The sequence below is a fragment of the Myotis nattereri genome (assembly GCF_964212035.1).
Source record: "Myotis nattereri genome assembly, chromosome: 5".
NCBI classification, from domain to species: Eukaryota; Metazoa; Chordata; class Mammalia; order Chiroptera; family Vespertilionidae; genus Myotis; species Myotis nattereri.
This window is the reverse complement of record NC_138080.1, coordinates 69,750,959-69,778,637: the sequence shown is the minus strand read 5'-3', so window position 1 is coordinate 69,778,637 and position 27,679 is coordinate 69,750,959. Positions and strand designations below refer to the sequence as shown.

The 27,679-nt window shown below is 38.0% G+C and overlaps 1 protein-coding gene across 2 annotated transcripts in view; it reads left to right on the top strand.

The window, feature by feature from the left end:
• The window catches only part of FAT4 (FAT atypical cadherin 4), a gene marked incomplete at its 5' end in the record, with an annotated part of 155,771 nt that overhangs the window by 120,181 nt on the left and 7,911 nt on the right, over nucleotides 1–27,679 (top strand). For both annotated transcript variants that reach the window (XM_081093237.1, XM_081093236.1), the window contains 7 exons: nucleotides 1,665–6,014; nucleotides 11,704–11,808; nucleotides 16,103–16,410; nucleotides 18,814–18,899; nucleotides 19,747–19,926; nucleotides 22,810–22,934; nucleotides 24,778–24,995. In XM_081093237.1, the coding sequence (XP_080949363.1) occupies nucleotides 1,665–6,014; nucleotides 11,704–11,808; nucleotides 16,103–16,410; nucleotides 18,814–18,899; nucleotides 19,747–19,926; nucleotides 22,810–22,934; nucleotides 24,778–24,995 (5,372 nt within the window). The remainder of the gene's footprint in view (nucleotides 1–1,664; nucleotides 6,015–11,703; nucleotides 11,809–16,102; nucleotides 16,411–18,813; nucleotides 18,900–19,746; nucleotides 19,927–22,809; nucleotides 22,935–24,777; nucleotides 24,996–27,679) is intronic.

Sequence of the window (27,679 nt, the reverse complement as noted above, 5' to 3'; positions counted from 1 at the left end):
TATGACTTGCAGTCAGGTAGGGTTCTGCCTGGAGATGTAGTTTGTAAGTTCCCTGAGAGGAGGGACAGATCTCTCTTTTTTTCATGCCATATCCCAGTGCCTGAAACATTATCTGGAATTGATAGGAATTCAGCTATATTCATGGTTAGATAATGAATATTTTACTTCAATGCTTCATAGGTAGATTTTTAAAAATATGTCTAATGAATGAATAATTCCAATTCTTATCATTAATATCATTTTATTCCAGTTTTGAGGGGTGCAGGTTTATTTGTTAGCAAGTTTATGGAGCCATTAATGAGCCACTTTCATGCTGACAGCATGCATTTATTATTCTGCATCTCTTTCAAATTTAGTTTGGTTGCCTTTGCTTTTTTTGCAAAGAACGGCACACTCTCTTCAGAACCGCACAAATCATCTGCCATCTGCAGTTTCTGAGATGAGTTTTCAAACGGGAATAAACACAACTAAAGACCACGATTCACTTAATCTTCCTTGCTTTAAAATATTTTTAATTAGAAGAAAAAAAAATAAATGGACCCAGGATTTCTCCTCTCAGGGATCTTTGATCTTCTATGCACTCGAGAATATCTAATTAATAGCAATTGAAGGTATAATATCCATAAAATTTTGCCAACTTTCTATCAAAGGGAAACGTTGATATCAAAGTCATAGGTCTCTGCTGAAGGCCTTTAGCTGAAATGATGCTGGCAGACATAACTCTAATCACAGTATTCAGTGATGCAACGTTGTATCTCCTACGCAAAGTGAGGGACACGCCAGCATCTTTTCCTCATTAGACATAATTAATCAGGATCACTGGCCTTTTTTTTTTTTTTTTATAAAAGTCTTTTCAGTTTTGTCACAAACTCTTTGGTAGGGCTGGGAGTGCAGGTTTGGAAAAGGTTTCTGAATGAGAATATCAAAAACATGTCCTTCTGGCAGCTCCCCTGCATATTTCTCCTACAATCTGTTTTGTTGGCACTCATCCCAAGCACTGACTTTTGGAATCCACATTGGGTCCATTCTTTCTCAGTTCTTATTTCTTACTCCTTTATAATTGTTTGAGTTGACTTATGGATTTATATGTATATTTATGCTTATGTTTTGTCTCCATGGCATAATAGCTCACAGGTAAAATAATTTTACTGTGGAACAGTAGGCATAAGGAATCAACAGTGATTTTTTTAAGCATATTATTTTTGTGGACATCATTACATAATGGTAATTGAGGAATGTTTTAAGACATAAAAGAGCAATTATCTTTGACATGGGGTAGCAGCACAACTGTTAACACAGTGCATGTTACAATCATGTGGGCTGGAAGTTGTATGATGTGCAGATTTATCTCCCATGAACTATAATTCAGAATGATTAGCCATTGCTCTTCCCTGTGCTCCTCTCAAGGCATACTGCAGAATATTAAATCCTTTAGGCCACATAGGCCTTACTTAGGAAATGGCAGGTCAGTCCCTGAAGACTATAGTTAAATAGATTTGATTTTGCAACTTCTGGGACAATAGAGGAGGTATCATCCTCCCCTAGTAATTGTGAGAAATAAAATTGCATCAGGTAGAAATATAGTATTTTATATGCATTAACCTATTACCGAATGTTCTGTTTGGCTTCCCTGGGATTCTAACTGCACGCTCCCTCATTCATAGGTGCCTTCGTCTTTGCGGTCACAGTCACAGACGCTGATATTGGACCCAATTCTGAACTGCATTACTCTCTGTCGGGTAGAAACTCTGAGAAATTTCACATTGACCCGCTGCGGGGAGCTATCATGGCAGCCGGGCCGTTGAACGGAGCTTCAGAAGTGACATTCTCTGTCCATGTGAAAGACGGTGGCTCGTTTCCAAAGACAGATTCTACAACAGTGACTGTTAGGTTCGTGAACAAGGCCGATTTCCCCAAAGTGAGAGCCAAAGAACAAACTTTCATGTTTCCTGAGAACCAGCCAGTCGGCACTCAGGTCACCACTGTTACGGGGTCCTCCCTGAGAGGAGAACCTTTGTCCTATTATATCGCAAGTGGGAATCTTGGCAGCACGTTCCAGATTGATCAGTTAACAGGGCAGGTGTCCATTAGTCGGCCGCTGGATTTTGAAAAGATGCAAAAATATGTTGTGTGGATAGAGGCCAGAGATGGAGGGTTCCCTCCTTTCTCCTCTTATGAGAAACTTGACATAGCTGTATTAGATGTCAACGACAATGCCCCGATTTTTAAGGAAGATCCATTTGTATCTGAGATATTGGAAAATCTTTCTCCTCGAAAAATACTTACTGTCTCAGCAACGGACAAGGACAGTGGACCCAATGGACAGTTAGATTATGATATTGTTAATGGCAACAAAGAACACAGTTTCAGCATCAATCATGCCACTGGCGAAATTAGAAGCATTCGGCCTCTAGACAGGGAAAAGGTATCTCAGTATGTGCTCACCGTAAAGTCCTCAGACAAAGGCTCCCCTTCTCAGAGCAGCTCAGTAGAAGTCATCATTCACATTTTAGATGAGAATGATAATGCCCCGAGGTTTTCTCAGATCTTTAGTGCCCATGTTTCTGAAAACTCCCCTTTAGGGTACACAGTTACACGTGTCACGACTTCTGATGAAGACACTGGCATCAATGCAATCAGTAGATATTCTATAATGGACACAAGCCTTCCGTTTACCATTAATCCCAGCACAGGGGATATTGTCATTAGTAGACCTTTAAATAGAGAAGATACAGACCGTTACAGAATCCGCGTTTCTGCACATGATTCCGGGTGGACTGTAAGTACGGACGTCACGATATTTGTGACAGATGTCAATGACAATGCTCCGAGATTTAGCAGGCCCTCCTATTATTTAGATTGCCCCGAACTTGCTGAAATCGGCTCCAAAGTGACTCAGGTGTCTGCCACCGATCCTGACGAGGGGTCAAATGGACAAGTGGTTTATTTTATAAAATCTCAGTCAGAGTACTTCAGGATTAATGCCACCACGGGAGAGATTTTCAATAAACAGATCTTAAAATACCAAAATATCAGTGGCTTCGGTAACGTGAACATCAACAGACACAGTTTTATAGTGACATCTTCAGATCGAGGCAACCCTTCCCTCCTCAGTGAGACAACCGTTACCATCAACATAGTGGACAGTAATGACAATGCACCCCAATTTCTTAAAAGTAAATATTTTACTCCAGTCACCAAAAACGTAAAAGTTGGTACAAAGTTAATTAAAGTTACTGCAGTAGACGATAAAGATTTCGGATTGAATTCCGAAGTGGAGTATTTCGTTTCCAGTGAAAATCACTTGGGGAAATTTAAGTTGGATAACAATACAGGGTGGATTTCAGTAGCATCTTCCCTCATCTCTGACTTGAATCAAAACTTTTTGATCACTGTCACTGCAAAGGATAAAGGAAACCCTCCACTTTCATCCCAAGCCACGGTTCAAATCATTGTCACTGAGGAAAACTACCACACTCCGGAATTCTCTCAAAGCCACATGAGCGCCACCATCCCGGAAAGCCACAGTGTCGGGGCCGTTGTCAGAACGGTTTCTGCAAGAGATAGAGACGCAGCGATGAATGGCCTGATTAGGTACAGCATTTCTTCTGGAAATGAAGAGGGCATTTTTGCCATCAATTCTTCCACCGGTGTATTGACTCTTGCCAAAGCTCTTGATTACGAGCTATGCCAGAAACATGAAATGACTATTAGTGCTACTGATGGCGGGTGGGTTGCAAGGACGGGTTACTGCAGTGTGACTGTCAACGTGCTCGATGTGAATGACAATTCTCCAGTGTTCCTCCCTGAGGAATATTTCCCCACTGTTTTGGAAAATGCCCCAAGCGGGACCACCGTTATCCACCTAAATGCAACTGATGCGGACTCTGGCACCAACGCTGTGATTGCATACACTGTTCAGTCATCTGACAGCGACCTCTTTGTCATTGACCCCAACACAGGCGTCCTCACCACTCAAGGCTTCTTAGATTTTGAAACCAAGCAGAGCTACCACCTTACTGTGAAAGCTTTCAATGTCCCCGATGAAGAAAGGTGCAGTTTTGCCACAGTTAATGTACAATTGAAAGGGACAAATGAATATGTGCCTCGTTTTGTTTCCAAACTCTACTATTTTGAAATTTCAGAAGCAGCTCCTAGAGGTACGATTGTTGGAGAGGTGTTTGCCAGTGACCGGGATTTGGGCGTGGATGGGGAGGTACATTATTTGATTTTTGGAAACAGTAGGAAGAAGGGTTTCCAGATCAATAAGAAGACTGGACAGATTTATGTTTCTGGACCTCTTGACAGAGAAAAAGAAGAAAGGGTATCTTTGAAGGTATTGGCCAAGAATTTTGGCAGCATTCGGGGTGCAGACATAGATGAGGTCACTGTAAATATCACTGTGCTCGATGCCAATGACCCACCCATTTTCAGTCTAAACATCTATAGTGTTCAGATCAGCGAAGGGGTCCCGACAGGAACTCACGTGACCTTTGTCAGTGCTTTTGACTCAGATTCAGTCCCCAGCTGGAGCAGGTTCTCTTACTTTATCGGGTCAGGGAATGAAAATGGTGCCTTTTCCATCAACCCGCAGACAGGACAGATCACTGTAACTGCAGAATTGGATCGAGAAACCCTCCCCATCTATAATCTGACCGTGTTGGCTGTTGATTCGGGGTCACCCTCCGCTACAGGAAGTGCCTCTCTCTTAGTCACCCTGGAAGACATAAATGACAACGGGCCAATGCTGACCATCAGCGAAGGAGAAGTTATGGAAAACAAACGCCCAGGCACTCTGGTGATGACCCTTCAGTCCACCGACCCTGACCTCCCTCCCAATCAAGGCCCCTTTACCTATTACTTGCTGAGCACGGGTCCGGCCACCAACTATTTCAGTCTGAACACCGCTGGAGTGCTGAGCACCACCAGAGAGATCGACCGCGAGCAGATTGCAGACTTCTATCTGTCAGTGGTCACTCGGGATTCTGGTGTGCCTCAGATGTCTTCCACAGGGACCGTGCACATCACCGTGCTAGACCAAAATGACAATCCTTCCCAGTCTCGGACGGTGGAGATATTTGTTAATTATTATGGCAACGTGTTTCCTGGTGGGCTGTTGGGCTCCGTGAAGCCACAGGATCCGGACGTGTTGGACACCTTCCACTGCTCCCTGACCTCAGGGGTGACGAGCCTCTTCAGCGTTCCCAGGGGCACTTGTGATCTGCATTCCCAGCCACGGTCCACCGATGGCACGTTCGATCTGACCGTCCTCAGCAGCGACGGGGTTCACAGCACAGTCACCAGCAACATCCGTGTTTTCTTCGCTGGCTTTTCCAATGCCACTATAGACAGCAGCATCCTCCTGCGGCTCAGTGTCCCAACCGTGAAGGACTTCTTGACCAACCACTACCTTCACTTCCTGCGCATCGCCGGTTCTCAGCTCACGGGCCTGGGCACCGCAGTGCAGCTCTATGGGGCCTATGAAGAGAACAACAGGACATTTCTCTTCGCAGCCGTGAAGCGGGGCCATAATCAGTACGTGAATCCCAGCGGTGTGGCCACCTTCTTCGAAAGCATCAAAGAGATCCTTCTCCGGCAGAGTGGGGTGAAGGTGGAATCTGTGGATCACGACTCGTGTACCCACGGGCCGTGCCAGAACGGGGGGAGCTGCCTCCGAAGACTGGCGGTGAGCCCCGCGGTCAAGAGCCACGAGAGCCTGCCAGTCATCATCGTGGCTAACGAGCCATTGCAGCCGTTCCTGTGCCAGTGTCTGCCGGGTTATGCTGGGAGCTGGTGTGAAGTCGACATAGATGAGTGTCTTCCATCTCCTTGCCACAATGGCGGGACCTGCCACAATCTGGTGGGAGGATTTTCATGCAGCTGCCCAGACGGCTTCACAGGGAGGGCCTGTGAGCGGGATATCAATGAGTGCCTGCCCAGTCCTTGTAAGAATGGTGCCATCTGCCAGAATTTCCCGGGAAGCTTCCACTGTGTCTGCAAAACTGGATACACAGGTATGTAATGTTTGGCTCTTTTCACTAAGACTTTAGCCATATCAGGTAAGATATGATAGAAAGTAATGAATGCTTTTCATTTTTCATTTTTAAGTGATTTTTTTATTACGTAACAATGGGTATAAGCATTGAAAATGCTTTCAGCATTTCCCATTGGCCAGATACTGTTCTAAGCCTTTGATCTGTACTTATTTTATTTACTTCTGATAAGAAACCTATGCAGTAGGGATAATTATTTTTTTATGGACGAGAAGACTGAAGTAGAGAGAAGTTAAGTCTGTTTTCTCTGGTGACTCAGTGAATTTGTTATAGAGTCGGGACCTAAGTGAATTCCAGACTTTCAGCTGACCTTCAATTTCCCCATCTGTAAAATGGGAATAATCATGCTTACTTATCTCTTAGGGTTGTTGTAATAAGTTAAAATACTGTTTGTAAAACACCTAGCCCCGAATCCACTCAGTAAGTAGTAATGACAATAAATAGTATTCGTGGAGGTGTTAGTGTAATAGTGGTGGTAAGAGCGGTGAGCCACAGAATCACTAAGAAGACAAGAAACCTCAGTGCACAAGGTAAGTGTGAGTCTTACCAGAGTTGTAGTCTTAGGATCATGAATAATAGGGCTATATACATGTTATGAGTTCAGGATTTCTAAAGAAAAAAAAAAAACTGCACTCCTCCACCCCTCCTTTACCCTCACCCCTCTAATCTCCCCCCCTCACCCGGTCTCAAAAAAGTTGCTTCTTCTCCTGGGAATTTAACAATAAAGATTGTTACTTCCCATTTTAGTGTAACAGACTCCTTCACACTTAGATTTAGAGTGAGTTTACACATAGCCTGAACATGGAGAAAGTGTGAATGCATTTGATAGGTGACAGGGATCAGGGAAAGTCCCATGGGCGTGAGCCAGGGCACCATATGTGGATTTCAGCATAAATGGGGCTGACTTCGTGATTGGTCGTGGAGCTAGCCCTTTCCCATTGCTTCTCTCTAGCTTGCTTCACAGGGAGGGATGGTGTTATAAAATGCAGCAGGTAAACAGAATTAGTTCATAGCCCCTTTAACCTTTCCCGCTCTCTTTAACACATCTGGAGGCATTTTAGCTGTGGTGTAAGCCAGCCCTGACATTTCAGGGAGGAGGAGATTGTCCATTCATCACTCTTATGTTATTTGACAATCTAAATAGGATATTTTTCCAGATCTATAAAGTTAGATACAGCTTGTGCACAGTCATTTTACTGTGAAACTTGGCAAACGTTTGCATTCATGACAATGGGAGTAATAACTAAGAGTCACTCTCTTAAAATCACAGCAGTCATATATTAAGTTGTCAGTGACCACGAGACCAGGAAACCACTGTGATATGAGGTGAAATTTTCTGAGATACTGAGGAGTAAGTGGTTCATATGAACAAGAGAAGGTAAAAGCCTCGATTCTTATTTTGATTTTATTTCCCAGAGGGGAATTAGACAGTTTACCTTAAGTGATACATTACCCTATTACAGTGTTAAAAACAGGTTTCTAGTAGCTGAAATGCTTCTTATTTCTGCAGAAAATAAGAATGTATGTGTAAGCTTCTCATGGAGATTACATATGTCATTATACATGATCACCTGCAGCCTCACTGAGATGTCTTTGTATGTGCTTTAAAATACAAAGGAAGCCCAGCCGGTATGGCTCAGTAGTTGAGCATGGACCTATGAACCAGGAGTTCATTCACGGTTCGATTCCTGGTCAGAGCACATGCCCGGGTTGCGGGCCCAATCCCCAGTATAGGGCATGCAGGAGGCAGCCAATCAATGATTCTTTCTCATCATTGATGCTTCCATTTCTCTCTCCCTTCCTCTCTGAAATCAATAAAAATAAAAATATGTATATAAAGGCAAACAGTTTTTTTCCTCTTTGCTTTTCTCAGTAGCAGCCCTTATTAAACATGATATTTTTGCATTGTTTTGATATAAAAGACATACTGCTGCAATTCTTGTGGTGATCTAATATATACATGTATTTCATATATGTGTATATAATATTAAAGCATACATGAACTATAGGATATCAGGAATCATCCTACCCTCATAGGTTGGCTGAATTGAACAGGTGAGAATAAATGTAGCTCAGCTCTATATAATCTAACATTCAAATGTACTATCAGCACAAGTGAAACTCCAATATGCATCCTGTTGTAAAGACCATAGGCGACCACCATAGATTCAATTTGAGTTCAGCAATTCATCACACCTACCTCTGAACATGAACACATTTGCTAAATTTCTTCAGTAAGCTCACTGTAACCTTGGAAATTCCGTGCATGTCCTCCCTAGCCTGTTGTTATGCATTCATTTCCATCGTCCACAGTTCCCATTCTCAGGTGCTTACTTAGAGTGTACACTTCCAGAAGCACGATTCTTCTACCTGTGAGAAATAACGTATATCAACACAGTTAACTGATGGATGTCCAAGCAGTGAGATCAGTTTATTCTTCTAAGCAGCTAACAGTTAACATGTGACAGTTAATGAATGTTAATAGGAAAAGCTCCTTGAGTTCCAAAGACATGGATGCCTTTCTTTGTGCAAACTTGTCAGTCTCTTCCAAGCCTCAAGGCACTGACAAATATTGTTAACTGGCTTGCAGCAGTAATTAAGTTAATGATCCAAGATTGTGTTTCATGGTGCTTCAACACATCAAGTTATTTTTGCCAGAAGCGTGTTAGTGTAATTCAAACTGCTGCATTCCCTGATAATCACCATGCCATTAACACTAGAGCGGAAGTAGATGCAAAATAATACGGATTGTATTGCTGACTTTAGTTGGGTGAGTGAGCATGCATGAATCTTCCAAACCTGAGACATAGGCATTTATGAGATTTCTTTTGATTTGAAGTAAAATTATAACATCTATCCCTCACATTAAAAAAAAAAAGGCTTTTTTGAATAATTTAAGTGGAGTTTTCAAATTGTATCTTTAAATCTCCATTTCTAGTATGGCAATCACTTTCAAATTTACTAATTGTAAAAAACAATTTGTAAGACAGTTTGCTGATTAAATGGAGTGCTCAAATGAAATTTTTGAATGGTAAATAATTTACATACTCTAACACCCTACAAATAAGACTATTTCCCCCAAACGTAATTACTAATTCATTTATTTGACTCCTACCAAAGTCATTTCTCGCATTTTTATAATTATCTACCAAAGAAAAATAAGAAAATAAAACACTTTTAAGTTAAAAGTTGAACTTTTTTTCTCTTATAATGTCTATTTATATTGTTATATCTGCAAAAAAAAATCAGATTTTGTTGAGGATTTATTTTAACTTCATTCTCAAACCACTCCTTTGGTTCCCCTTTGTCCCCACATTTCCAGTCTTCACAAAGGGAAGTCTGTAATTTTGTAAGCCACGCATGTTTTCACAAAATAAAGGTGGTACTGACCACATCTATAAAATATATTAATCTATGTATTCAATACATGCTACTTGTAATGCAACTCTAAAAGGATTTTCAAAAAAAGAACATGAAACCTTACTGAGTCCAGCAACACATGGGACAGTTACATATGCTCTTATAGTGGGGAAAAGTGGTAGAAGTTGTGACTTTCCTCATGGCAAATAAATAATCAAAAGGATAGCCAGTAAGTCCTATTTATTCTCTATGGGGCAATACTGATGCTTAATTAAGAAAAAGAATCCCGCCAAAACCGGTTTGGCTCAGTGGATAGAGCGTCGGCCTGCGGACTGAAAGGTCCCAGGTTCGATTCCGGTCAAGGGCATGTACCTGGGTTGCGGGCACATCCCCGGTGGGGGATGTGCAGGGGGCGGCTGATCGATGTTTCTCTCTCATCAATGTTTCTGACTCTCTATCTCTCTCCCTTCCTCTCTGTAAAAAAAATCAATAAAAATATATTTAAAAAAAAAAAGAAAAGAAAAAGAATCCCCTTCTTTAGAATAATCTGTCTCACATCCAGTTGGAAAACACCATAGGAGAGAGTTCTCTATGATACAGCATGTCTCTGGTGTGATGTTTGGACAGGCTTAGGTAACACTGTCCTGCCTGTGACACGTGACTACAATGCTTAAAGCATAACTTCTGTGCTTCTGTATTGGTAACTTGTTTATGCTCGTTACTTCCCTTAGAATAGGAAGGCGTTCTGAAACTGTGAGTGTTTTGCCTTGTAAGGAGGTTCCCAGTGTTATTTATAAAAGGAAAAATGTTGTGTTTACGACCCCATGAAGTAGAGCAACATTTCTGTTAGCAGTGTCATGAGGCCTGACTCACACTTGTCATTTCAGACCAGGACGATGTGGCCACATACCCACGCCACAAAAACATAAGTAAATTAAACAGAAACGTTGACTGTGTTTTAAGCAGTTATTATGATGAAGTGGATTGTCGGTGCTCAACATGAAGTCTAATTGTGCACATAAAACTTACATGTCTTCATGAGACAGTTAATAAAAGCATTAGTGCAGTCATGCTTTACAGAAACAAACTCTACTTAATTAGATAAATAGTGAAACCCTCCTTCCTGTCAATGAATGGAAATTAAGAAATCGATAACATCACATTGTTTCTTAGAACCAGAAAACTAGAAACTCTTCTATTATACATGAAATGCATCTATTAATAACATGTAATTGAGCAGAGTGTAAGTTAGTGGTATTAAAACACATTTAAGTTTACATAGGAAAAGAATACCACAACAAAAACAAGTGGGATAGGCCTTATACCCTAAATTTTGCTGATAAAGTGATCACCTATTCAGTTATAACCTGTGAAGCCTGGATCTGAGAGCTGACCTACACTGGTCTGGGCTGTAGTTTTATCATTTCTTTGGTGGATATTAGCTTCCAAAGACCTCTTCTCTTTCACCTGTGAATGTAAATATTTGCTGTTGAGTGCATCATTTCCCCCATTAAAATAGAAACACTGTGTTAAGACCCTTGTCTGTTTTCTTGACTGCAATACCTCCATCCTCTGGCATGTCTGGTTAATAATAGGCACTCAGTCAAAATTAGTTGATTCAGCTTGACAAGATGATAAATGAGAATAGTCTCTGTAAACTGAAAAATGTGCCGGTTAGATATTATTGGTTTTGAAAAAAGTCAAAGTATTCATAATCCATGGTCGAGAATAAATATTGATAAATATTTGAAAATGTATTTGGCGTGTTTTCTTAGGTCTCATTCTGTTGTACATCAGGTAGGCATGCATTAAGTTAAGGGATATTTCTTGAGAGTGAACAGATGGTAGTTCAATAAAGAAGCTAAATGGGATTGATTACTTTGAACAAATCTTAGCCAAGGACATCTCCACAGTGAAACTTATCCTGTAAAAGTTTCACTTCTTCAGTTATAAAATGTGAAAAATATAGCAACATCGAAAAAAATCAAAATCTAAACATCTAAATTTCCTAACCATTTATGATTTCCTAAATACCTGAAAACACTATTTATTTCAAGATGTATGTGTATTTTTTTTCTAAATATTATAATGCATATCTTTACAATAGGACGATTAAATAAGATTTTGAACTCTCAGATAATATTTCAATTTCCCCAATCAAGTAGAATGGTATTATATTTCTTTTCTTTAAGATATAATCTCTCAGGAGAGATTTCTATATATGGTTATGCAGTGGTGGTGTTAATATATTTAAGTGTAAGATTTTTTAAATGAGCTTGATGTTTTTCAGGGAAAATGTGTGAATCTTCAGTCAACTACTGTGAATGCAACCCCTGCTTTAATGGTGGTTCCTGCCAAAGTGGTGTGGATTCCTACTATTGTCACTGTCCATTTGGTGAGTATAGCTCTGCTGGCCATATAAAATGTCAATCTATTTTGGCTCACAGTGTAGCAATTTTGTTTTATTCTGGCCCTGAGTGATTAAGACAATATGAAATGTTTTACACAGGAGATTTTGACAAAATAAAATCTCAAAGGTTTAATATTCTTAAAAGTTAATTATGGAAATCCCATTGAATATATTGCTTTGATCATTACTAGAAAAATAATCAACTGAAGATAATTGAATTTGATGTTGTGTTCTCAGGACATTTCGCCTCAATACTTATAGCTGTTTTCTTTTCAGCCTAGAACCGATCATGTAAAAAATCTTTCAGGCACTATTTGACATCATTCTCTATTTCAAATCTTTAAAAATAATCCTTCAAAATGATTTTTGTTTTGTTTTGCTTTTGATTTTTACATTAATTCAAACAGTTGTATGAGAAGGATTTATAGGCATTTTGTAGATAGTATCAACATAACTAATCAAAATTCAGGCTAATGTATTCTTTTGAGGAAGAAAATTGTTACAGTTTTTTTTGTACACGTACTTATATATTCACCACAGTGACATGAATGGAAAGATTCCTTCCAGGTGTCACTCAAATGTTGCCAGGCACTGAGACAGCCAAGGACTATGAGAAAAGCTTTGGAGGAAGCTTTCATTTGAGCTTGGTTTGTGATCATTACATCAATTTAAAATATATATATATTGATTTTTAGAGAAATGGGAAGGGAAAGGGATAGAGAGATAGAAACACCAATGATAAAGAAACATTGATCAGCTGCTTCCTGCACGCCCCCTACTGGAGATCAAGTCTGCAACCCGGTCATGTGCCCTGACCAGGAATCAAACCAATGACCTCTTGGTTTATGAGTCGACGCTCAACCACTGAGCCACACCAGCTGGGCCATTCCATCAGTTTAAAGGCTGACTTAACTCACACTATAGTATTCATCTCCAGATGTCTTGCAGTAGTTAGAGACCCTCCATAAGCAAAAGAGGAGAAGGATATTTTCTGGTTTTCCTTGAACATATTACTGTGGACCTAAAAAGTGAATTCTAATGTATCGTACAGAATAGAACTGAAAAATAAACTGAGGTTTCTAGTAGCCAGTGAAATATACTGCTAATTGGTTTTCAAATAAGTCCACAACTCCATCTAGTTTTTATACAGCACAACAATAGGATGATAAAGAAAAACAAGATATAAAAATACCTTATTGTGAGCCATGCATTTTAGCAATGGTTCTGAGTCCTAGACATTGAGGGTTTTGTCTAAGGTCAAAAAACAAAATCAAAACACAATTATTCCAAAATGATATAGAGACTAGAAAATTTTATTTTCAATCCAGCATGACATTCACAATATCCCTCCTTTTTAAAATGTATGTGAGATTCCCACAAACAATGTTCATGGTACACGGAATGGTAGATCAAGGTCAAAATAACCACAACTTTAGATCTACATCTTCTTTCTTTCAGTGATGTTTTATAATCCTTAGAGGGTGTTGCTTCTGCTCATAACTACATTCAGGTTTCATGGTTTAACTTAAGTTTTGGAATAAAAGATAAGGGGATTGGAGCGGAAAGTCAAAAAATGATTTCAAGTGACTGAACAAAGGTTGTTTACATTTTTAGAGATTCCTCTGCATTCCAATCACAAATATGAGGATTTAAGGTAATTGATACTAAATGGGAATAAACTGTTGCTGCCATGTAGCTGATACAACAATCACTGCCTATTGGGTGGATGTATTTGGGGCCTTCACCCAGGGAAAGGGGACTAGTACAACCGCTAAGTTAAAATAGAGATGGATCATATGTGGCTGGCAGTACAAATTTCTTTCTCTGTTCCTAACAGTGGCAAACAAAAAAAAATTATTTAAACTTAAATATTGCCAGACAACAACAGAAGCACTTACAAAACAAAACAACAAAACCTTGAAACAGTAATACATGATTACAGACCGAGAAAATTGAAAGGAAAAGTATTTCCCTGTTCAAATTGAATGTGGGTGAAACATACAAATAAAAATGGCAGATGGAATGCCTCAAACAAATAGCTGGAGATCATTACACATGCATCCTATAAAACAACATCTTGACCATAATTTCAAAGTTGGAAAAAAATTTGCACTGTTTACCTTCTCAACAGTGAAAGATTTGTTTGGATTTTATTTTATTTTTTTTTCAATTTAGATTTTTTTAGATTTAGATTTTAGAAAAAAAAAACATAAAATGCTTAATATTTACCCTAGCCAGTTTGGCTCAGTAGATAGAGCATCGGCCTGTGGACTGAAGGGTCCCAGGTTCGGTTCTGGCCAAGGGCACATGCCCAGGTTGCAGGCTCCATCCCCAGTGTGGAGCATGCAGGAGGCAGCCAATCAGTGATTCTCCCTTATCATTGGTGTTTCTATCTCTCTCTCTCCCTCTCCCTTCCTCTCTGAAGTAAATAAAGAAATATATTTTTAAAAAATACTTAAGACTTTTATAAAGAGAGCCTGTATAATTGTATATGTATAACTTCATATACATACACACACACAAGAAAATCCCATATTAGAATAATTTTAATACTCTTGACTTTTATGTAAGTTTATTTTGTGGCATTTCAGATGGAAGGCAATTTTTAAATCCTCAACTTTTCAACTTTTATATTTTCAAAATAGAAATTTACTTTTTTCTAGAAACTATATTAAAACTCCTTAAAAAGAAAAAAATATATTCCATGAAGAAATATGTTTATATTTGAATATACAGTATTGATTTCAGTTAAAATGTAGAACATGTTTCTGGGATCTGTATACTTTCTACAAATGTGAATATACAATTTAAGCACATTTTCATAGATTTATTAAAATTTAATCAGAAGAGACCTGAGGAAATACATAGTGAAGATTTCTGCAATAATCTATTTAATTTGTATGCTTTATCTTTGCTCTTTCTTTAACTTTGGCTACTCCTTCTGCATATATAAGGTATATGTAATATAATAAATGTTTAATATAAATAAATTGTAAAATCTTATTGTATGTGAGTATAAATTATAGATACAACATAAAATATAAATACTATATGATAGAATGATATATTTATAATATAAATAAATGTATACCATATGTAATATATGATTTATAATATGTAACTCAAATATTTCTTTCCTTTTTTTAAACTTTAGTTAATAAAAATAAATTATTTATATTTCTACTCATTTACAATGAATGTGATTACAGAAAAAGAAAAGATAGTAGACACATGATTTTATAGTAGCTACTAGGCTGTTTTGATTTAAAGAACATTTGGATAAAAAATGTGATTCAGCTAAACAACTAGACAATCAGGAGATCTGGCCTTCAGTGTTGGCTCTGACTCCCATGGTTCTGTGGCCTTGGGCGATTTTTAAATATTCTGTAAAATGATGGCATTGGTTCCTTCTGGTTGAACAATTCCCTGACTCTCAATGTAACACATTTATAAGAGATGTGCAGCCAAAATGAAGGAATGAAACCTCTGCAAGTTAATAAGAGTCATGCTGTATTGGCATGGGTTAATTTTCCAATCATTTGCTACAGTCTACTAATATTTGTGGGAAAAGAATTTTGGCATAGCATTGTAACATCAATAAAACTCATTTTTCAAGTTTGAAAAAGAACCAGCACAAACAAATGGGAATGCTTGATTTTGGAAAAAACAGAAAACTATTTCCAAGGAGCCTGGTATAAATCATGCCCAGAGTGGGTATGAAACAAGAAAGAAATAAAAACTAAGACAGTTATTTTCCTAAAAGCAGTGGTTCTCTTCTGTAATTTGTGACCCTTAAAAATACCACAGGTACAGGGACTGATTTTTTTTTAGTCAAAACAAAATTTACCATGCTCAATTGAATTAAAATTGTTTTTAAGAATTTATGAGATAGGAGAACGAAAGAATTATATATTATGGAGAAAGTACCTTGTTTGAAAATTGCAGCATATGAAACTTTCAAAAGATTGACCAACTAATTTTGAAAGCTTTCCAGGAAAGAACTTTTCAGACATACTTCATTCCACTGATCCTAATTTCTAGAAATGGGGCATACTTAAATGTTCCCTAATTGGCCAAAGAAAAGCATTTAAACCACTTTATCATCTGTTATATGTTTTAAAGATCATGGATTCATTCTAGTTCAATTTAGTTTAGATAGTATTCTTTGGAGAATAAGAAAAAATGTAAGTATGACTAATTTTTGTATTTTAATCAAAGCTTTTTAGTAAAATTCACTGGAATTTGATGTGTCGATTTTTTCAATTTTTTCTGTCTACAGGTGTCTTTGGAAAACACTGCGAGTTGAATAGTTATGGATTTGAGGAGTTATCTTACATGGAATTTCCCAGCTTGGACCCCAATAACAACTATATTTATGTCAAATTTGCAACGATTAAAAGTCATGCTTTATTGCTTTACAACTATGACAACCAGACAGGGGACCGGGCTGAATTTTTGGCTCTCGAAATTGCTGAAGAGAGACTAAGATTCTCTTACAATTTAGGCAGCGGTACATATAAACTCACCACCATGAAGAAGGTGTCCGACGGACATTTTCACACTGTGATTGCCAGGAGAGCAGGAATGGTAAGGCGCTGATGATTTCCTGATATGAACAGTCACGCTAATAGGGGATAGTAGGTAGCACCCTCATCCCAATTCTCAGAACGTAGGTAAGATAACTTTGTAGCTAAGGCGTTGTCAGTGGGCTCTTATGTGGAATGGATGATTTTGCCTCTTGACCTCCAGGGTCCCTTTAAACTTCATGAACTTTGATTGAGTCACACAAGGGCTTGGAAGCAAGAGAGAGAGAGAAAAAAGGAAAAAGGTACTATGAGGTATGCCCAAAGGGAAGGGAGAGCAAAAGAATTCTTTCAGTCTGTTTGTAATATGTAGCCATAGTCATCAGGGCTTGAATAATACTAAATGTGGAGAAAAAACACTTGTCATTGTGACTTCGGTCAACGGAAAAATGTCTCCATATTTCAGAAAACATCCAAAATAAGGCCCCTACTGGATTTTGAATCTGTTTTCTACAGTTTAGAAGGACTCTGTTGGAAACTGGCAAAATCATTAACTTCTCAGCTTGAATCATTTCATTGACAGGACAGAAACTTCTCAATTTATAGCAGTACTGGTAGAAAAATACAGTAATAAAGAAGGTGCATTAACTCTGAAGATTAAATTGCATGAGCTACTATTCAAACAAAACTTTCCCTCAGGTATTTTCTCTTTGAGTTGTATCACCAAGCTTTTAGAAAATAAAAATGTATATTAAATATTAAGTTTGACTAAAATATGATACCATTACCTAAGTTGTTTTTTCTAGTTGAGGCATTCATGAATATCCAGTGATACTCCTGAATTTATTATTGCTTTAGGGATCGCTGGAATTGTTGGATACTTTGCATTGTATATGCAGAGAGAGATGTGTTAATGTTTTGTTTTGTTTTTTGTTTTTCTTGTTTGTTTTTGTTTTTTAGAAATAAATGAAATAGTCTACATGAGCAACATAAATTCTTCCATGAAAACCTAATACTGCCTTTGAGATTAATATCACTCAATTTTATAGAACATTGGGAAATTATTAATTATTGAAAGAGTTAGCTAAATGGGACATTAAAAAAAAGGTCTTGACATAGAATTGGAAGTGTAAATGTTTCCTATAGTGTTAGTATTTATTATGATTTCCTTGAAAAGGTGGCAAGAAAAAAACTTACATGGCTTGTGAGAGTTCATTGTATGGAGCTTATAATAAGTTATAACAATTAACTGATAGAAATAATTTAAAATACTTTAGTAATATTTGATGCACAATAAACTATACATTGACCTCATTCATTGTTTCTGAAATGTAAGGTATTTAAGATATGCCTTTACAAGTCTCTCATCTAAGTACACATTTTATGGGCAATTCCTCAAAATCATATGTAATATTGATAAAAATGGGATATTAAGGAAATGAATAATTTCTATACATAATGAAAGGGACTTGATTCGGGAAGACTGAAAACCAGATAGATACTTTTGCATGTAAGAGCAATGTTGGTCAACTTGCTGGACCTCCATGTGTTGCTTCTTACACTTGCCCTGCTGTTAAAATTAAACTCAAATGATAACCATTCTTATAAATTAATATTTGCATAGACAGTTGAGCCTTGAACAACATGGGTTTGAATTGTGTGCATCCACTTATATGTGGATTTCTTTCAATAAATACCTGTACTGTTTGATCCAGGATCAGGAGGCAGAGGGCTGACAGCACTCATTGGTCTTTGCCACTTTATCTAGAGAGCATACACCTAACTTGGTATCTACAGGGGGTCCTGAATTAATAGATAAAGAGGGACAACTTAAGTTTTTGGAAGTCAACAGTTATATGCAGATTTTCAACCTCGTACTCTTTATAAATAATGATTCTTATAATTGAAAAAAGCATCTAATTTATTTCTGTACATTATCTCAAAAATTTAACTTTAATGCATGTATTACAATATCCTTAGGTTGCTATAATAGTATGTACATTGTACTTTCAAAATTTTTTTGTACATATGTATGAATTATTGGAAGAAGACTTTAAAAAATCAGAAATATAATGTGTGTGTTTTTCATTTGCTAGACTAGTTGGCTAGTAGAATAAACAGGCTTATCACTATTGTAACTCCAGGAAGCTGTCTCAGACCCACTGTATAATATCTAAGAGATGTTTATGGCATTTTGATTCTTTCATCTATAAAAAAGAAGCCTGGAGAAGGTTTTTTAAAGCACCTTCCCACCCCTTATATTAATTCCTTCACAATTTAGTTTTAGGCATATCAAAGAAATATGTGTCTATAACTTACTATTGTATTGTATTTATTATGCTGAATTAATATGTTATCACAATTTTAAAATCATGTCCACATCGAAACCAGCCCTGGGCAGTGTTGGCTGGAAAGGACACTGGGGGCAGTAGCACCCGGCTGAACGCTTCCTTCTCTTGCTGTACAGGCAGCTTCCTTAACTGTGGACTCTTGTTCTGAGAACCAAGAACCAGGATACTGCACTGTCAGTAACGTGGCCATCTCAGATGACTGGTACGTACAACTGTTAGTTTGATCTTTACCATTACTTGACATTAAAAAGGAAATTACACAATTGAAAGTAATTTTATTATGCAAAGTATTGCATCAAAATTTAAGGTCTTTCATCCTCTCTAAAGAGATTGTTGTGCTACAAAATAAAAAGTTAATAAGTAGTGTACAAAATTTGTTTTTAAAAAGAAGGTGTGAAATGAAGTGGCCAGGATGAGAAAGGAAAGATGCACATAGCCTAGACCCTAAGAATCCTGGTGAAATAGTTGCATGTGACTTGGGTCCTGAAAGGCTAGGATAAGGGCTCCACCCCTTTTAGACACGGTCTCTGAACGTTGTATGTGACAAGTAGTGACAGATATTTATCAATAGCACTTCAAAGTGGAACACATCATGACCCTATCTAAAACATAAGTAACTTTAGTAGAAATAGTAACAAACAGAAAAATAAACAGTGTCACATAATCCATTGCAGTAATCAACTTATTGGCATTCCTTATCATCTCTGTAGTGAAGGGAAAGTGTAATCTGATATTAACATTAGAGTTGTCCCTACTCCTAATGCATTTTATATTCTTTCTGATAGTGTGTTCCTTGCTAATTCAACATAGTTATATACATCCCACTTGACTATCTGCAAATACCATTTCTATAAGTTGTATTATTATTCAGACCTTAAATAATCCTCTAGGTACCTGTCTGGTGGATATTACCTACACATCGGTAATGTTTTCCACTCAAATTTACCATCCTATAACACCTGCCAGAAAAAGTTATCTTCACATTTCTTTAAATGAAACCTGCTAAAATCTACCATGTCGGTACTAACATACTTTTCTTTCTTATGAAGGACTCTTGACGTTCAGCCAAATCGAGCCACAGTTGGAGGTATCAGATCACTAGACCCAGTTCTTCAGAGGAGAGGACACGTGGAAAGCCATGATTTCATCGGATGCATCATGGAGTTTGCAGTGAATGGAAGGCCCCTGGAACCCAGTCAAGCTCTGGCTGCTCAAGGCATCCTAGACCAGTATGGCAATTTTATTTCTTACCCTTTTTAAGAAAATGCAAAAACTGTATGATAATTGACCATCAAATTATGAAATTGCTGTGTCCAAAGCCCTAAAAGTATGCAGTATTCTGTATCTTCATGATCAAAGGTTAGAATGGTAGTATATGTACATAATTTGTTGCCTTTATATATGCCTTTTTATAAGGAATAGTCTATTAGTGATTTTCCCTCAAATCGTGCTTCATGTGAATTATATATTTTATGACTTTTCAGAAAATTTGTAAATTGAAATTGAATTCTCTTTCAATGAGAATTTTTGTCTAATTTTCATCGCTCTGTCATGAAAGTTTCTAAATTTAAGACTGGAGCTTCACTGGAAATATTATTTTATCTTATACTTAATAAGGTGAGCTTTATTTCTAAACATATTTTGATGTGATGGATGTCATTCTCTTTGAATATGTTAGAATAAAGAGACTTAAAGACTAATTATGTCATAGCTCCCAAATTTGAGAATTCACTTTTATTTTTTAAATTTCAGATTTATCTGGTGTCTACGAAGACCAACATTTATTGATATCTTATATGCACCAGCAGTATTCTTAGCATTTTACACTATCAGTTCTTTTAACCTTGACAATCACTTTGTGAGGTAGATATACTTTCATTTTACAGATGAAGTAACTGAGCTACTTAGACTTGTAAAATCTTGCCCCAAGTCAACCAGCTAGTGAGTTAAATCATGAGGTAGGCACCTGGCCCGGAGCTCCTGAGGAGTTTGTAGTCTGTTTAAATTCATGTTTACTAACCTCTAGTGTGGACATAATATTGCCTGGCCGTTTATTGTATTCCCCTAGCTTAATAATGTTCACACTCTCTTCATGACTAGATCATGCCTCCTCTTTCCACAGACCTCAAACATCCCCTGCCTCTTTTTCTCAGCTAATGAATTTGCTTCCAAAGTTCAGAAAATGTTATAGTCAAATGAAAACTCCCCAAAGCTCATTCCTCCACATCTGCCCATTTGTCCTGTAGCATACCTTGTAACCTGTTATGAATGAACTCTTCCGACTCCCACAAAGACCAAGCAATAGCCTGCATCCCACAAACCTTCTAAAAACAGTGCTCCAGCACTCAACTGTTTTTCTCTCATCTCACTTCATGCTGTTATTTCACCCATTTTATTTTAAAAAAAACAAACACCTTTATTAATCCCATTTTCCTTTTTTCTACCACCTTAATTCTCTGTCTTTGAAAAATTGTTCTATCTTTATGAAAGTGATGATTCACTTCTTTTGCTAAAATCAGTGGTCAATTCTCATCGTATTTGAATGTCAGCAATATTAGGAACAGTCCATCACTCTCTCTCCCTAAAAGTAGTTTATCAGTTTGTGCACATGGCATACTCGTGGTTTCCTACTATAATTCTTCCTTTCTCCTCCTTCATCTCCTCTAGTTTGTATCTATTTTCATTCTTGAAGTTACTTTTTATATAGTCCTTGGATTTAACTACTATCTCTAAAGCCGGTGACCCTTAAATAGTTATCATCAACTTGGCCTGTCCTCTGAACTTCATAGCCAACACCCTACTCAACTTTCCATGTGCGATTTTCTAACAAATATCACAAACTTAAGTTTAAAACTGAACTTCTGGCCCTCCTTCCTGACTCCTCCCAACCTCCTCCTTCCACAGATTTCCTCTCTCAGGTAGTAATAGCTCAATCTACCCACCGGCTCAGCCAAAACTGTTAGACTTACCTTTGGCCCCTCTCTTTCTGATACATGTCACATCTAATCTACCAGCAACCAGAATGATATTTTATTTTATTTTATTTTATTTTAAATATATTTTATTGATTTTTTACAGAGAGGAAGGGAGAGAGATAGAGAGTTAGAAACATCGATGAGAGAGAGAAACATCGATCAGCTGCCTCCTGCACATCTCCTACTGGGGATGTGCACACAACCAAGGTACATGCCCTTGACCGGAATCGAACCTGGGACCTTTCAGTCCGCAGGCCGACGCTCTATCCACTGAGCCAAACCGGTTTCGGCCAGAATGATATTTTAAAAACAAGGTAGTTCCTACCCTGAGGTACCAGTCCTTCATGGTCAGGCCTCCCCCTTAGCTCCTCACTACATGGACTCACACTTCTCCTTGTCTCTGTGCTCTAACCATGTTGGGCCCCTTGGTGCTCCTCACACATGACAGGGCTTTCTCACTTACTGTTTCCTCTGCCCAGAATCATCTTCTACCAGATTTACGTTGCTCTCTCACTTTGTTTAGGTCTTTATAAAAGTGATGGGTCCTTCCTTCGCTGCCTGATCTAGAGACCCAGCAACCCCTAAGACCCCCAATACCCATTCTCTGTCTCACCATTTCCGTAGAACTTCCATCTTTGAACATTTGTCTGAATTTGTTTTTTGCCCATTTCCCCCACAGAAAAAACAAATATTCCTTGAACACATGGTGTTTTTTCATCATGTTATCTCCATGCTTGGCATAGTGCTTGCTATACAGAAGACATTTGATAAACATTAGTTGCATGAGTTGTCTGGTGGAGGAGATGTGCCTTCAAATAAATGTGTAGCCTAGAGATCACATTAACTACAGTGGTTATTGGGCCAAGATGACTTGCTCCATTTAAAATTAATTTAAACAAAAAAATTATCACCTCTTTTTCTTTACCATGTAAGGTGTTACTCTGTTTAATCTTCTCCTTCATAAATGAGGCAGGTCATTTGTCACAGTTTGATTAGATGCTATAAATGTTGTCACTTGAGTTTCAAAGAATTGAATGCACGAAAGGAAGCAGGTTACTAAACATTTGTGTTTAATTTTAGCACATTTCTCCCACCTTGTCTTGTGTTTTCTGAGTCTTTGTTGTGACTTGCTTTCAGATGCCCCAGACTGGAAGGCGCGTGTACTCGCAGTCCCTGCCAGCACGGCGGCACGTGCACGGATTACTGGTCATGGCAGCAGTGCCACTGCAAAGAGGGGCTGACTGGCAAATACTGTGAAAAATGTATGCAAGCGTCTCACCTTTCACTGGAAATTATAGTAACGATGACAATATAGATATATGCTCCTAAATAAGGAATTAAATTATGTTTTCATTCTAAATATTGAAAATATTAAATGGGCAATCATCAGTGAATATAGTGACATTTTAAAACTTATATTTTTAACTTGAGGAAGAGTGACATCCTTTTAAAATTATTTACTAAATACATCATTCGTTTCCTTTTTAATACATACAATTTTTTTTTCATTGATTTCAGAGAGGAAGGGAGAGGGAGAGAGAGATAGAAACATCAGTGGTGAGAGAGAATCATTAATGGGCTGCCTCCTGTAAGCCCCACACTGGGGATTGAGCCCACAACCTGGGCATGTGCCCTTGACCAGAATCGAACCTGGGACCCGTCAGTCTGCAGGTTGACGCTCTATCCACTGAGCCAAACCTGCTAGGGCTCCATTTTAAAATTATATCACTTATGTTTGGTTTACCTTTAGGAAAGCTAGGCAATCTACAAGGCCAGGGGCTTCATATTATCTGCCTTTTGGCAATATTTCTCTGGTGAATATTTTATATTTGGTAGAAAAATGTAAATGATAAATCACTGAACACAGGACTCAAAACATCATACAATGCATTGTAATCTATTACAATTGAAATGATACTTGAATTTTAACTTTCAATTATTAAAATTGGTTTTAAATCCTTTTATTAGTGATTTGTTTCTAAACCCTAATGTTAATAAGATATTAATGATGTTCAAGCCATCATTAGACCGTGGCTTTTTCTAATTTCAAGCTGTACATCCACTAACTATCCAACCCTAATGAGCTCTCTTTTATAAAAATTGCTTCATTTTCTAATAAGAGGTTAGTACTAAAATCACTGCATTTAACTGACTACTTTTTAAAAGAGTCATTTGGTTCTATTATAATATGAGAATAAATAGAAATTCATGATTAAATTAAGAACACTATAATCAAAAATATGTTAGTAGAAGAGGTATAATTGTGTTTAATTATTTAGGTTAAAATCACAACATAGCAAAAGGACTTTGACACATACTTTTTAAAGTAATGAGTATTTAATAAGTAGGAGCCAAATTATATCTGAATATGAAATGTGTAATTGGCTTTAGAAATATCTTTCTTTGAAAAAATGTAATTTACATACTATAAAACTTGCCTTTTTGACATGTACTATTGAATGCTGAAGCCCTTTTGTGCTAATTTGATGTTTTTTTCTTTAGCTATGGTGCTATAACAAACTGCCACACTTCAGTAGTGTGAAAACATTATCAAATTATGATAAGTCATAATTATAAATGATGATAAATTAAATTCTGTATGATTATTACTAATCATAAAGTCAGTTAAAATATAAATATGTGATTATATATTTTTTCTTCAAGTTTCTAATTGCTAGAGACTTTAAAGATTGCAAATCACTTTAACTATGAAAATATATATTCATTCATGAATTTTGGAAACACAGTAAACCATTATAAATAAATAATGATTCACTGTGTTTCCCCCAAATTTTAACAGGTGGCAATCTCTTCAGATATCCATAATTTATATCAAGTATCAAGTATTTAATGAATATTTCCCAAATGATTAATGTGTATCATAAAATGTTTTACATTTCATGGTTCTGAAATGGATTTAAGCATTTGAAATCAACTCCTACAATAAGTCACATGTGGCAATTATTTTTTCAATAGGAGAATTGGGAGACATTAATTCTAAACACAATATTTTTATTGTCCCTTTTTATAATGTTTTGTCACCTATAGACACTCTTTAGGAAATAGTGGGTGCATTTATTTGTCCCTTTCTTTGTTGGCTTGCAGCTATTACTCCTGACACTGCCTTGTCATTGGAAGGCAAAGGGCGCTTGGACTACCACATGAGTCAGAATGAGAAGCGGGAATATCTGTTAAGACAGAGCATACGAGGGGCCACGATGGAGCCTTTTGGTGTGAACAGTCTGGAAGTAAAGTTCAGGACAAGAAGCGAGAATGGCATTTTAATCCATATCCAAGAAAGCAGCAATTATACCACTGTGAAGGTAAGATAAAAGCTAATGGTGACTTCATTTGATTAGACCGCCTGCTGTGTCATGGTTTAAATCACGTCTCCCACAATTTCTGTCCTCTGCTCTTACAGCCCATTAGAGTTCCGACTGATGCTGGGCACTAGTCCAATATCGTCTATCTTAGCTATTTCCCAGGCATTGGCCAGAGTAACAAAGATCTGCATGGTTTGGTTTCTAAACACTTTTGTCTTGGTTTAGAGTAGAGAGCACTGCTAGGTAGGCCAGCAGGGAAAGAATTTGTTGCGATCTATGTTGTCTGATAAAAATTTATATTGCTTTTCCCCCTACTTTTAAACGAAGTAAAACAAAAGGATTATGTGTCTTTGAAAAGGAAAACTACTTTTCTCCAAGAATTATTTCAAACAATGGTATGTGTACAGGGTGGGGCAAAAGTAGGTTTACAGTTGTTCTTATGGAAAATAATACAATGATTAATAAGTAATAATTTAAGAATAAACTCTGTTTCATGTACTCACAACTCTAAACCTATGTTTGCCCCACCCTGTACATTTAAGGGCAGGACTGCAATAAGGGCAAACATTTGAAATTATCTGTCTTTACTCTGGAGCATATTTTCAACTTACCTCCTGGTAAACCCTGTGAAATTAAGTATCTTTGGAATTATTATAAGTAAAATTATAGCTACATTCTCCAAATCTCTAAATAAATATTTTTAAACATCACATTTCATGAAAACAGTGGATTGACTTATCATTAGGCTTTTACATCATTTCTTATTTTTTTCTTGACTGTAAATGAGGCACTGCACTGGTGAATAAATAGACATGCATTTTCCATCAACTCAGAATTCTTTATTCCTAAAATGATCATACTGCTTTCTAGCCCACAAAAAAGAAATCTCTTAGATAATCATTTTCTTCAGTTTAGTTATATTGATTGCTTTCTACATTACTTTGTATATTATAACTCTACTCATAATTTTATATGAGTTTTGGTAAATTATTTAAGAAAACAAACCCAAATTTCCTGAATTTTTTCCACCTATAAAGCAATATTTTTAAAATTACTAGAAGCTTAGCTAATAAAGCCAAAAGCAAAATGCATAGAAAAGTGCTAGGTTTAATTCACATATAATACTAAAAATAAAAACATTTTCACCTTTAAACTTCAGCCTCTTTATTCTCAAAATTTCTCTTTATCCAAGCCAACTCTGGTTGGTATGTTCCATGTACACATATTTAATAAGAAGTAGAAAATACCAATCTTTTAAAAACTATCCTATCTAATAAAGAAGGAACATGCAAATTGACCATCACTCTGTCACCAAGATGGCGGCACCCGTAGCCACAAGATGGCAGTGCCCAGTCCCCTCAGCCCCAACGGATTCCCCCAGTCCATTCAGCCCCACTGGGGAGGTGGCAGGCACGTGGTGCGGCCGGGCGGGTTCGGCCACTCCTTGTGCCTGCTGGGAGTCCCACAGTCCTTTCAGCCCAGCCGGGGGTGGGCAGCAGGCGCATGGTGCAGCCGGACCTGCCCTCAGCCCCCCAGCCACCAAGGGCCAGCCCGACGCGCAGGCAAGCCTCGCATGTCAGCTGCCCAGCCGCCTAGGGCCTGCCCGAGATGTGGGCAAGCTTTGGATGTCGGCTGCCCAGCCGCCTAGGGCCTGCCCAAGATGTGGGCAAGCTTTGGATGTCGGCTGCCCAGCCAACGCCTGAGGAGCAGGCAAGCCTAGAGCCATCTGAGGCTCAGGTGACCAGGGCCGGCCGAGGTTTGTGCTGCCAACAGTGGCAGCAGCAGAGGTGTGCTGGGGGCATCACCTTCCCATGATCGCTGGGTCGCCTCCTTCCCGTGAGGGCTCCCAGACTGTGAGAGGGGGCATGCCGGGCTGAGGGACCCCCCTCCAGTGCATGAATTTTTATGCACCGGGCCTCTAGTCATATTATAATCCCCTAGTCTAGTCATTCCCATCTGGGGGTGATGTTACCTTGGATAGACACTTGGCAATGTCTGGAGACAATTTTTATTGTCCTGGTTTGGGGGGATGGTATATCTCTAAACATCCTACAATGCACAACACAGCATCCCACAAAAAAGAATCATTCAGTTCGAAATGTCATTGGTGCCAGAGTGAGAAACTGCCCTAACCCAGGCCTCAGGAACATCTTCAGCCTGTAACTCTACCTCCACTATGGAAACAAAGAGCCAGTTCCCGAATTAACAGAGCAACTACAAAACAAAGCATGCGAGTCATTGTGTAATGTTATTAGTTGGTGTTTATCATTTTCATTGGAAAGTGTATTAAAAGCCAAGAAAACAGAGAAGCAGAGAGAAGTAGACCTGCATGTCTATAGGAAATGTTTTATGTGCGTTCAGAGGCTCTGACATGGAGGTCTGCGCATTATCCATTAAGCTGCTTCCAAGTCCTTGTGCCATTTAAATGACATGTGAACATTTTCTGTACGCTATCTCCTTAAGCCAAGACATGCAAAATGCAATGTGGTTGAAGATACCAGAGGCAGACTTTCCTCTTCCTTGAGGAAGAGGCTGAATGTCAGGATCCATTTTTGTCACCATAAAATCTTGCATTTCCCACAGCCCGGCAGCAGGCTGCTTCTCCAGCTTGTGTGCCCTGGGTAGCAAGTGCTTTGGAAGAGAAGGGCAGTCAGTGCAAACGAATAAAAATAATGACTAAAGAG